Source organism: Seriola aureovittata, chromosome 1 (genome assembly GCF_021018895.1).
Source record: "Seriola aureovittata isolate HTS-2021-v1 ecotype China chromosome 1, ASM2101889v1, whole genome shotgun sequence".
In the NCBI taxonomy this organism is placed as follows: Eukaryota; Metazoa; Chordata; class Actinopteri; order Carangiformes; family Carangidae; genus Seriola; species Seriola aureovittata.
The window spans coordinates 425,001-437,500 of NC_079364.1; the positions used below are offsets into that span (position 1 = coordinate 425,001).

The 12,500-nt window shown below is 48.5% G+C and overlaps 2 protein-coding genes across 8 annotated transcripts in view; both read right to left on the minus strand.

The window, feature by feature from the left end:
- slc9a5 (solute carrier family 9 member A5) overlaps positions 1 to 4,598 on the minus strand; it is a 21,395-nt gene extending 16,797 nt beyond the window's left edge. The window contains exon 1 of the mRNA XM_056375100.1: positions 3,816 to 4,598. Coding sequence (XP_056231075.1) covers positions 3,816 to 4,170 — 355 coding nt within the window. The 5' untranslated portion in view covers positions 4,171 to 4,598. The remainder of the gene's footprint in view (positions 1 to 3,815) is intronic.
- Positions 4,599 to 4,737: 139 nt separating this feature from the next.
- Positions 4,738 to 12,500, minus strand: part of fhod1 (formin homology 2 domain containing 1) — a 55,773-nt gene continuing 48,010 nt past the window's right edge. For all 7 annotated transcript variants that reach the window (XM_056375039.1, XM_056375055.1, XM_056375047.1 and 4 more), the window contains 3 exons: positions 9,789 to 9,966; positions 7,606 to 7,782; positions 4,738 to 5,660 (listed from right to left, as the gene is read on the minus strand). In XM_056375039.1, the coding sequence (XP_056231014.1) occupies positions 5,581 to 5,660; positions 7,606 to 7,782; positions 9,789 to 9,966 (435 nt within the window). In that variant the 3' untranslated portion in view covers positions 4,738 to 5,580. The remainder of the gene's footprint in view (positions 5,661 to 7,605; positions 7,783 to 9,788; positions 9,967 to 12,500) is intronic.

The following is a 12,500-nucleotide window of genomic DNA, read 5'->3' on the forward strand; positions in this document are numbered from 1 at the left end:
GTCTCATTCTAAGGTTTCTTACTGGATTCGTCTTTTTCTTCTCAGTTCAGTCTGAAGCTCTTTGAGCTGCACTGATCTGTGTGGACAGAGCTGTACTAATAAAGTTTGACTGATTGATTGTTGATGAATCTGAACATCAGCTGATCAGATTATTATTGTTTTCTGTGATTAAATCAAACAGTTATGAATTTTAAACTGTCACAGTCTCAAACATCTGCAGCTCTGCTTCACTTCCTCTCACCCTCTCTGCTTCCTCGTCTCCTTCACTACCTCCTTACTTCCTCCAGCCTGTCTTACAAACTGCCTCAGTGAATAAAGACTCAGACAGATGTTAATCAGAGTGAGTCTTCAAACATCTGGATGTGAAAGTGAAGATGTTAACTCTCTACGATCCTACGAGCTGGGATTTCCTGTTTTCTGACCCTCACATGAACGCAGCATAACGTCTGTGTGACCCCGACATGAACCTGACAGTGACTTCCTGAACAACCCCTCCCGCCTTACAGAAGGAAATCACTATGGCAACACACAAGTTCAACTAAACATCAACATCTGATTCTGCAGTGAAACATGGAGCCTGTTCACGTTAAAACACACACACACACACACACACACACACACTCACACACACACACTCACACACACACTCACACACACACACAGACTGAGGACATGTTTACGGAGTTTAAAGCTGATGTTCAGAGTGTGACTCCTCCTCTCTTCCTATAAACTATTAAACACATCAGTCACATGTTCGTTCATCACCATGGAAACACACATTGTAGTTTATTATGACTCAGTCACACACACACCGTCCTTCTGCCACAAACACTCTCTACAGCACCTACTGTGGATTAATCCGCCGCTGAAAATAGTCCCCAATAAAGTCTCTGTTTCCTGGACAGACTTCCATCAGCTGACTGAGACTTTTGTAAAAATGAAACTTTATATTAGTGAAAAGTTTTTAAAGATTATCGTCTTCAGGAGGAACCAATGAGCTGAGAGTTCAGAGACACACAGAGGAGGGAAGGTGTTGACAGACGGACTCAACATGAGATTTGTTGCTACTTTTTTCAGGTGGTGGGTGGAGCTGTACCTGTCCGGGTGGGCGGGGCCTGGCCTGCCTCCTCCTCCTCTCTTTGTTTGGTTTGCTGCATCACATCATATCCTCACCCACCATCCGCTCCTGACATGACTGATATCACCACGTCACAACGCTCAGGTAAATTTGAGTTGAATTAATTTTTGAATGAAAAATAAATAAATAAATAAAGTAATATAATATATATATACACATATAAAACATTTATAATGATAGAACCATGTGTAACATTGGCTTCAGGAAACTGAAGCACTTGGTTATAGTGGTGGAAGCTCGTCGTCATGGTGATACATGTAAATACACTGACTGCTGGTAGGAGACAGTGAAAGACAGACGTGCTGCTCATCACACTGACTCTGAGGCTGGACATTAATCAGCTGATATAGCCTGCGTCCTCTGGAGACGCCGCTGAGCTGATCTCAGGTCTGTTCTCAGTTTAACTCATGGCCACAGGGGGCAGAGCTGTTCCACAACACGCTTCAGGACAAACACCTGAAGTACTTCCTCCATCTTTTCATCATCGTCTCCATGACAACAACTCCACCTGCTGATCTCTGACGGAGTCTGTCTGCTACGGTTCTGACACGTGGAAGTGGATCACCTTGAGCATTAGCTTGAGCTTCGACCTTTGACCTTTGACCAAACGAGAGAGAATGAGGGAAGACAGAAGAGGCGACATAAAAAGGTTTGTGTTCTTTTTTTACATTATAAAAGAGCAGCAGGGGCGTCGTGTAGCGTAGTGGTGTAAGCAGGCGCCCCATGTGTAGAGGCTACAGTCCTCGCTGCAGTCGGCCCCGGTTCGAATCCCGCATCGGACGGCCTTTCGCTGCATGTCATTCCCCCTCTCTGCCTCCCTGTTTCCTGTCTCTCTCCACTATACTATCAAATAAAGGCATAAAAAGTCCAAAAAAATATACTTTAAAAGAGCAGCAGACAGCGTAGCTAGCGTTAGCTTAGCTACAGTCTGTGGGTGTTCTGTTAGAGCTCCCCCTGGAGGCCTGGAGCTCTGACGCGTTGTTTTTTCTGTTCGTATGATTTTCTTGTTGCACCGTTTCTGTATTCTCCGTTTTTCTTCATTTGCTGTTTGTTTCTGTTCTTGTGTTTGTTTTGTATTTTCATGTGTTTCTGAAGCTGCATCGTTTCTGCTGATGGAGGAGTTTTACAGCGTTTGTCCTCGTCAGCCGCCGTACTCTGACTGGGACAGAGACTCCTTGTTTCTGTCTCAGACCATCATTGCGTCTGCATCACTCTGACCTCCCTCCTCTGCGTCTCAACATGAGCTTTAATGACCAGAAGAAAAACATCATCGTGTGAGAGCGGCAGCGTTAAACAAGATCCAGAGTTCTGTCTGTTCAGTCCGTCAAGTCGTCGTCACATGACGAGAGAGAACTGGATTCAGCTGAATGAACAGAGCCTCCGTGTGTGTGTGTGTGTGTGTGTGTGTGTGTGTGTGTCAGTAACATGACCACATTAATAAGCAGCATGTATAGGATGTTATTGTCCTGCAGCAGTGAGTCACCAGCAGCTCAGGAAACATGACTCTGTGTGTGTGTGTGTGTGTGTGTGTGTGTGTGTGTGTGTGTGTGTGTGTGTGTGTATAGAGCCATGACGGAGGAACAAAATGTTTAAAGAGAGAGGAGTGAAGGAGGAGGGAGGAGGACAGAGACAGACAGTTGGAGTCCAGCTGGTCTCGTTCTGCTCCTGAACGTCTCTGATGTTTAACTCTGAACTTTCAGCTCATCGTCAGTTTATAGAAGGACTTCCTGCTGTTCTCTCTCTCTCTCTCCCTCCCTCTCTCTGTCTCTCTCTCTCTCTGTCTCTCTCTGTCTCTGTCTCTCTCTCTGTCTCTCTGTCTCTCTCTCTGTCTCTCTCTCTGTCTCTCTCTCTGTCTCTCTCTCTGTCACTCTCTCTCTCTCTGTCTCTCTCTCTGTCTCTCTCTCTGTCTCTCTGTCTCTCTCTCTGTCTCTCTCTCTGTCTCTCTCTGTCTCTCTCTCTGTCACTCTCTCTCTTTTTAAAGCTGACAACAGGAAATGATACAACATCTTTCATCAGATGGAAATCAAACTGATTTCAGGTCAGCTCTACAACCTTCACAGAGACAATAAGATGTTCTTCTCTTCATTTCACCTGTGATTGTAAATGTTCACTATCACCTATATTTAAACATCTGTACATATTATATATATTTTTTATTCTTTTAATTTTTGATATCCTCATTTTGCAGTTTTCTTTCTTTCTTGTCACTTTCTGATGTAAAACTGAAAATCTGCCTCAAACCTGCTTCTGTCTCACTTCACCTGTTTTCATCTGTCTGATAGACGAGTTCTACAGTCCCTGAGTCTGATCCAGACTCAGTCTGAGTCTGAGTCTGAGTCTGAGTCTGATCCAGACTGAGTCTGAGTCTGGATCTGGGTGATGCTTCACTAATGAGTTTATTAATAAATAGTTGAGTTACAGTAATGCTGTAAAGCTGATGACACTTCCTGACAGACAGGTAGAATCACTCAGTGTGAACTGAACCTGTGTCTGACTGAAGGTGAAGAATCTTTTCAGATCATCAATATAATCGATCGGGATGAAATGATCAGCTCATGATGTAACTACAGTTCCACTCTGGTTCTGTTTCCAGTGAGTCTGTGAAACCAGCAGCTGGTCTCAGATCATCTGGTTCACAGACTGAAACACACACACACACACACACAGGTAGACTCACAGATCTTGGCCACGCTGGCCACCAGCAGCCAGATAGCGATGATGTACGGGGTCTGGACGTAGCTCCACTCCCACTGGACCACCCGGTACCCGCCGCCTTGATGATGGTGCTGCCCCCCCTCTTCCTCCTCGGCGGGGCCGGCCGGCTCCTCCACCGCGGACCGGGCCAAGGCGACACCGGGCGCCCCGTATTCTGCTCGGGGCTGCGGGTGGAGGAGGAGCGGTGGGGCGGAGGCAGAGGCGGACACCGGCGGAGAGAAGCCGAGCCCCGGCCCCCGGAGCGGCGGAGAGCCCGTCACGGACAGGTCGGCGGCAGCCGCCGTCAACAGCAGCAGCATCAGACCGAGCGGCAGCATCTTCCCGCGGAGCTCAGCGGGAGGACATCCCTCTGTCCTTTATATACACACCGAGACACGGAGAGGACAGCGGCGGAGGAGGGAGGCCGGCAGCCGGTTTACAACATCAACACACACTCACAGGCTCCGGTAAGACACGGAGGAGGGGACACCGGAGCTGAACACGTGACCCGCCCCGTTCTCCTTTAAAGAGACGGACACACTGCAGGTGAAACACAGAGACACTCAGCTGATCTGTCTCTGTGTCTCCAGCTGACGGATCAGCTCCATCAGGGTGAAGCTCTCAGCTGATCGGCCTTTATTATTTAACTGAAGTCAAACCTGATGTTTCAACATGGAGGATCCTCTGACTTCTGTCAGTCTGAATAAATCACATGCTGAACTTCTGCTGCCACACCTGATCAGCTGGCTTCCTCCAGGTGGATAGATTCTGTGTGTGTGTGTGTGTGTGTGTGTGTGTCTCCAGAGGATCCACCAGCTTATTCTCAAGCAAAGGTGGAAAACCACTGATTTAATCTGAGTGTTTGATATGGAAGCAGACAGACTCAATATAATGAGACATGAAGAGAAGGAGCAGTCGTTCTTTATTAATTATACCTGGAACACATTCAATCCTATTTAATATTTCTATAAAATGTTTAAGTTAAAACAGAGTCTGTGTCGACAGTGAAGAAGAGTCCCACACACTGACCTGAGGTCAGAGGTCAGAGAGAACACCTGGACCGAAACCAAACACATCTCAAAGTGCAAAAACATCACAACTGTACAGAGATCTGTGCTCAGAGGAATACACACACACACACACACACACACACACACACACACACACACACACACACACACACACACACACACACACACACACACACACACACACACACGGTGCTGAAGCAGTGACAGGTGACCTTTGTACCACATTAGTGATTTCTGTGTGATTTTAATTTTAGTTTGTGACACTGTGACATGAAACATTCACCCTGACTTTCCAACTCCTCAAGGACTTTCAAGGAGGCTGAGTGGTGACAGAGCAGGTTCATCATGTTCAGACTCTTCTCAGTCTAAATGTCCATCGTTGTTACCAGGTCACCTGTTGAAATGAAAGTTCAGCCTTCACCTTGAAAACTTTATTAACATCACAGACACCTGTTTTATCTCAAGGCTCCAAACTGGAAGGACTTTATTTTCCAGGACGGGCTCTTCTGACGTTCCTGTTTGAAACTGATCGTCTCTGATTCTGATGCGAGTTAAAAATGTGACGGAGAATTTCTTCAAACATGTTTGAACAGTGGAGAGAATAAAGTCTGAATCAGGTCCATGATCCAAACACAGGAAGAATCTGCTCCTCCTGCCGCTCAGCTGGTCTGGGTTCAGTCTCTAATCAATAGACTGATCGATCGATCGAGTCTCAGCTCAGACTTTGTCTTCTGACTTGTTGAGGCCCAGAGCCTGAACCACGTCCACACTGAGACCGCTCTTCAGAGTCCTCCTCACTGAAACACATGAGCAGATATGACACATTTTACATTTGAGACTTTTACATCATGATCACGTTTGTTTGTTTGTTTGTTTGTTTGTTTGTAAACTGCTTCATGTCTCGTGATTCAGTTTCTGAACTTTTTTCACATTCATTTTGCTTCTGAACTCTTGAAAACACATCGTTAGCAGCAGTGTGGGTTTGCAGTGCGTTAGCAGGTTGTTAGCAGTGTGTTAGCAAATGGTTAGCAGTGTGTTAGCAGGTTGTTAGCAGTGCGTTAGCAAATGGTTAGCAGTGTGTTAGCAGGTTGTCAGCAGTGTGTTAGCAAATGGTTAGCAGTGTGTTAGCAGGTTGTCAGCAGTGTGTTAGCAAATGGTTAGCAGTGTGTTAGCAGGTTGTTAGCCGTGTGTTAGCAGGTTGTCAGCAGTGTGTTAGCAAATGGTTAGCAGTGTGTTAGCAGGTTGTCAGCAGTGTGTTAGCAGGTTGTCAGCAGTGTGTTAGCAAATGGTTAGCAGTGTGTTAGCAGGTTGTCAGCAGTGTGTTAGCAGGTTGTCAGCAGTGTGTTAGCAAATGGTTAGCAGTGTGTTAACAGGTTGTCAGCAGTTTGTTAGCAGGTTGTTAGCAGTGCGTTAGCAGGTTGTTAGCAGTGTGTTAGCAAATGGTTAGCAGCGTGTTAGCAGGTTGTCAGCAGTGTGTTAGCAGGTTGTTAGCAGTGCGTTAGCAGGTTGTCAGCAGTGTGTTAGCAAATGGTTAGCAGTGTGTTAGCAGGTTGTCAGCCGTGTGTTAGCAGGTTGTTAGCAGTGCGTTAGCAGGTTGTTAGCAGTGTGTTAGCAAGTCGTTAGCAGACTGTTAACAGCTTGTTATCAGATTTTCAGCAGGTGGTTAGCATTGTATTAGCAGTGTGTTAGCAGTGTGTTAGCAGGTTATTAGCAGGTTGTTAGAAGTGTGCGTTAGCAGGTTGTTAGAAGTGTGCGTTGGCAGGTTGTTAGCAGGTTGTTAGCAGGTTGTTAGAAGTGTGCGTTAGCAGGTTGTTAGCAGGTTGTTAGAAGTGTGCGTTAGCAGGTTGTTAGCAGGTTGTTAGCAGGTTGTTAGAAGTATGCGTTAGCAGGTTGTTAGCAGGTTGTTAGCAGGTTGTTAGCAGGTTGTTAGAAGTGTGCGTTAGCAGGTTGTTAGAAGTGTGCGTTAGCAGGTTGTTAGAAGTGTGCGTTAGCAGGTTGTTAGCAGGTTGTTAGAAGTGTACGTTGGCAGGTTGTTAGCAGGTTGTTAGCAGGTTGTTAGAAGTGTGCATTAGCAGGTTGTTAGCAGGCTGTTAGAAGTATGCGTTAACAGGTTGTTAGCAGTGTGTTAGCAGGTTGTCAGCAGTGTGTTGAACTGATCTCTAACACTGAATGGAGACCATCGGCTTCCCTTTTGAGACTTTAATATCACACTCAGCTTTTGATTTTCTTGTGATAATAACCAGCAGCAGCTGTCAGGATCATGGAGGTGAAGCAGCTCTGATTGGTTAGCTCTATGTGAGACACAGGAAGTGACGCAGCCTCTGATGTGACAGCTTCATCTTCAGCCACACGTGTTTGACTCCGGTTCATGGAAACAGGAGGAAACAGAGAGAACCTTCACTCTGAGCTGATCAGCTGATCCAGAACAATAAGCACAGGTAAACATGAACTCCAGGTGACCTGGTGTCTGAATGGTCCTGGAATCTGTCGGTCTGACTCCTGGGAGGTCAGAGCGTCCTCCACAGCAGAGGTGAAGATTATCTCTGAGTGAAAACAGAGATATGGAGCTGCAGAGATAACAGCCTGTTGTGGACACAGAGCTGCTGTTGTGTCTCAACACAGAGTCTGAACCCTGAGAATTGGACCGTCTGAAGACCAGAGCCCAGATCCAGGACAGACCGGACTGGACCTGACTAAGCAGAACACTAAAACCATCATCACATGATCAGGCCGTGTACTCACATGACTTCCTGTTGAGTCTGGATCGTTTCCGGGTCTTGGGACTGGATGCTCTGTCAGTTGGATTCTGTGTAACGGATTTGACCAACCGGTCCATGATCTCGTCTGTGGCGTCGTCCTGGGAGGTGGTCCCGTCGTCTTTGGCCACAGATATCTGAGACGGACTCACCCTGCCCATACCTGCAAACGAAAACCAGAACGTCAGGCAGAACCAGGACTAGATTATCAACCAGACCTGGACTAAATCCAGACCCCGTCCTCTCTGCAGAGGCCTGAGGACAACCTGTGGTTTACTTTACACCTGACACTGAACTGTAGACTGAAGATAAATATTTGCCTTCAGACTTATCTGCTCCGTGTTCATGTGTCAGCGGCGTCTCTACTTCCTGGTTTGACACAGAACTTTATGAACTGTAAACGTGTTGCCTCTCATCAAGAAGGGAAAGTTAAAAGACTCCTGATTTCACCGACACAGACATAAGATCAATGAGGTGTCACTTTAACAGGAAGTGCTTTTACTGTGACGCTTTAACTAGAGGAAGTACTTTTACTGTGACACTTTAACTACAGGAAGTACTTTTACTGTGACACTTTAACTACAGGAAGTACTTTTACTGTGACGCTTTAACTAGAGGAAGTACTTTTACTGTGATGCTTTAACTACAGGAAGTACTTTTACTGTGACACTTAAACTACAGGAAGTACTTTAACTGTGACACTGTATCTACAGGAATGCTTTTACTGTGACGCTTTAAGTACAGGAAGTACTTTTACTGTGACACTGTATCTACAGGAAGTGCTTTTACTGTGACGCTTTAACTACAGGAAGTACTTTTACTGTGAAGCTTTAACTAGAGGAAGTACTTTTACTGTGACGCTTTAACTACAGGAAGTACTTTTACTGTGACACTTAAACTACAGGAAGTACTTTAACTGTGACACTGTATCTACAGGAATGCTTTTACTGTGACGCTTTAAGTACAGGAAGTACTTTTACTGTGACACTGTATCTACAGGAAGTGCCTTTACTGTGACGCTTTAACTACAGGAAGTACTTTTACTGTGACACTGTATCTACAGGAATGCTTTTACTGTGACGCTTTAACTACAGGAAGTACTTTTACTGTGACACTGTATCTACAGGAATGCTTTTACTGTGACGCTTTAACTACAGGAAGTACTTTTACTGCCGTCTGGTGGTCTGGGGGTCTGGAGGTCTGGGGGTCTGGAGGTCTGGGGGTCTGGGGGACTGGAGGTCTGAGGGTCTGGAGGTCTGAGTGTCTGGAGGTCTGAGTGTCTGAGGATCTGGAGGTCTGAGGGTCTGGAGGTCTGAGGGTCTGGAGGTCTGGGGGTCTGAGGATCTGGAGGTCTGAGGGTCTGAGGGTCTGGAGGTCTGGAGGTCTGAGGGTCTGGGGGTCTGGAGGTCTGAGGATCTGGAGGTCTGAGGGACTGGAGGTCTGGAGGTCTGAGGGTCTGGAGGTCTGGAGGTCTGAGGGTCTGGAGGTCTGAGGGTCTGGAGGTCTGAGGGTCTGGAGGTCTGGAGGTCTGAGGGTCTGGAGGTCTGAGGGTCTGGAGGTCTGAGGGTCTGGAGGTCTGGAGGTCTGAGGGTCTGGAGGTCTGGAGGTCTGAGGGTCTGGAGGTCTGAGGGTCTGAGGGTCTGGAGGTCTGGAGGTCTGAGGGTCTGGAGGTCTGGAGGTCTGAGGGTCTGGAGTTCTGGAGGTCTGAGGGTCTGGAGGTCTGGAGGTCTGAGGGTCTGGAGGTCTGAGGGTCTGAGGGTCTGGAGGTCTGGAGGTCTGAGGGTCTGGAGGTCTGAGGGTCTGGAGGTCTGGAGGTCTGAGGGTCTGGAGGTCTGGAGGTCTGAGGGTCCCACTGAGGAGCAGTTATTGGTCTGTGACGGTTTAAACACTCAAGAGATTCTAGTAGTAGTTCTAGGTTCTAAAATACAAACTGAGTTGTGGGTTTGGTCACGTCAGGTGACGGTCAGGTGACGGTCAGGTGTCTGAGGTCAGGTCAGTCTACTTACTCTTCCTGTCACATGTGTCAGTCACTGAGGTGAAGGTGTAGAGAAACAATGATGTGATCAAACGGACACACACTCAAACAACACGACTCAGAGTCTCTCAGTGTGGACCTGGTGACAGGCCGTTGTCATGGAGACGGAGACATAGACGGAGACGGAGTCTTACTGCGGACGGCTCTGGAGCGTCTCAGACCTCTGGTGTCGGTGTTCAGACTGTTGCTGCTGCTGATCAGCAGGTTCTTCATGTTCTCATGCTCCTCCTCCTGACCAGGCTCCGCCTCCGCTGCCAGGGAGACAGGGGAGGGACTGTCCTGACGAGGCACCGCCCCCGAAAACTTCTCCGTCTGAGAGGAAGAAGAGGAGAAAGACAGATCATTCTCAGATCTTCAGACGCCATGATAAAGGTGATGAGAGGAAACAGGATGCATGATGGGAAACAAAGTTTTATTTTTAGACTCAGTGTAAAGTTTCTCTGACATTCCCCACCAGCCTGAGACAACGACTGGGCTGAAGCCACATGACCACAGGCCCCGCCCACCTCGTGGTCACATATGTTTTCATACCTGTCGTCGGTCTGATGTTAAAGGTCTTGTGTTTCCAACTGCTGAGGTGTTATCTCTTCAGACTATTTCAGAGAAGACGTCTGAGACCTGGACTACAGGGATCTGGACTACAGAGACCTGGACTACAGGGACATGGACTACAGAGACCTGGACTACAGGGACATGGACTACAGAGACCTGGACTACAGAGACCTGGACTACAGAGACCTGGACTACAGGGACATGGACTACAGAGACCTGGACTACAGAGACCTGGACTACAGGGACATGGACTACAGGGACATGGACTACAGAGACCTGGACTACAGAGACCTGGACTACAGGGACCTGGACTACAGGGACATGGACTACAGGGACATGGACTACAGAGACCTGGACTACAGAGACCTGGACTACAGGGACCTGGACTAGAGGGACATGGACTACAGGGACCTGGACTACAGGGACCTGGACTACAGGGACATCGACTACAGGGACATCGACTACAGAGACCTGGACTACAGGGACATGGACTACAGGGACCTGGACTACAGGGACATGGACTACAGAGACCTGGACTACAGAGACCTGGACTACAGAGACCTGGACTACAGGGACATGGACTACAGAGACCTGGACTACAGAGACCTGGACTACAGGGACATGGACTACAGAGACCTGGACTACAGAGACCTGGACTACAGAGACCTGGACTACAGGGACATCGACTACAGGGACCTGGACTACAGGGACCTGGACTACAGGGACATCGACTACAGGGACATCGACTACAGAGACCTGGACTACAGGGACATGGACTACAGGGACATCGACTACAGGGACATCGACTACAGAGACCTGGACTACAGGGACATGGACTACAGAGACATCGACTACAGGGACATCGACTACAGAGACCTGGACTACAGAGACCTGGACTACAGGGACATCGACTACAGGGACATCGACTACAGAGACCTGGACTACAGGGACATCGACTACAGGGACATCGACTACAGAGACCTGGACTACAGGGACATGGACTACAGGGACATGGACTACAGGGACATGGACTACAGAGCCCTGGACTACAGAGACCTGGACTACAGGGACATGGACTACAGAGACCTGGACTACAGAGACCTGGACTACAGGGACATGGACTACAGGGACCTGGACTACAGGGACCTGGACTACAGGGACCTGGACTACAGAGACATGGACTACAGAGACCTGGACTACAGAGACCTGGACTACAGGGACATGGACTACAGGGACCTGGACTACAGGGACTTGGACTACAGGGACCTGGACTACAGGGACCTGGACTACAGAGACCTGGACTACAGGGACCTGGACTACAGGGACCTGGAGTACAGGGACCTGGACTACAGGGACCTGGACTACAGAGACCTGGACTACAGGGACCTGGACTAGAGGGACATGGACTACAGGGACCTGGACTACAGGGACATGGACTACAGAGACCTGGACTACAGAGACCTGGACTACAGAGACCTGGACTACAGGGACATGGACTACAGAGACCTGGACTACAGAGACCTGGACTACAGGGACATGGACTACAGAGACCTGGACTACAGAGACCTGGACTACAGAGACCTGGACTACAGGGACATCGACTACAGGGACCTGGACTACAGGGACCTGGACTACAGGGACATCGACTACAGGGACATCGACTACAGAGACCTGGACTACAGGGACATGGACTACAGGGACATCGACTACAGGGACATCGACTACAGAGACCTGGACTACAGGGACATGGACTACAGAGACATCGACTACAGGGACATCGACTACAGAGACCTGGACTACAGAGACCTGGACTACAGGGACATCGACTACAGGGACATCGACTACAGAGACCTGGACTACAGGGACATCGACTACAGGGACATCGACTACAGAGACCTGGACTACAGGGACATGGACTACAGGGACATGGACTACAGGGACATGGACTACAGAGCCCTGGACTACAGAGACCTGGACTACAGGGACATCGACTACAGAGACCTGGACTACAGAGACCTGGACTACAGGGACATCGACTACAGGGACATCGACTACAGAGACCTGGACTACAGGGACATCGACTACAGGGACATCGACTACAGAGACCTGGACTACAGGGACATGGACTACAGGGACATGGACTACAGGGACATGGACTACAGAGACCTGGACTACAGAGACCTGGACTACAGGGACATGGACTACAGAGACCTGGACTACAGAGACCTGGACTACAGGGACATGGACTACAGGGACCTGGACTACAGGGACCTGGACTACAGGGACCTGGACTA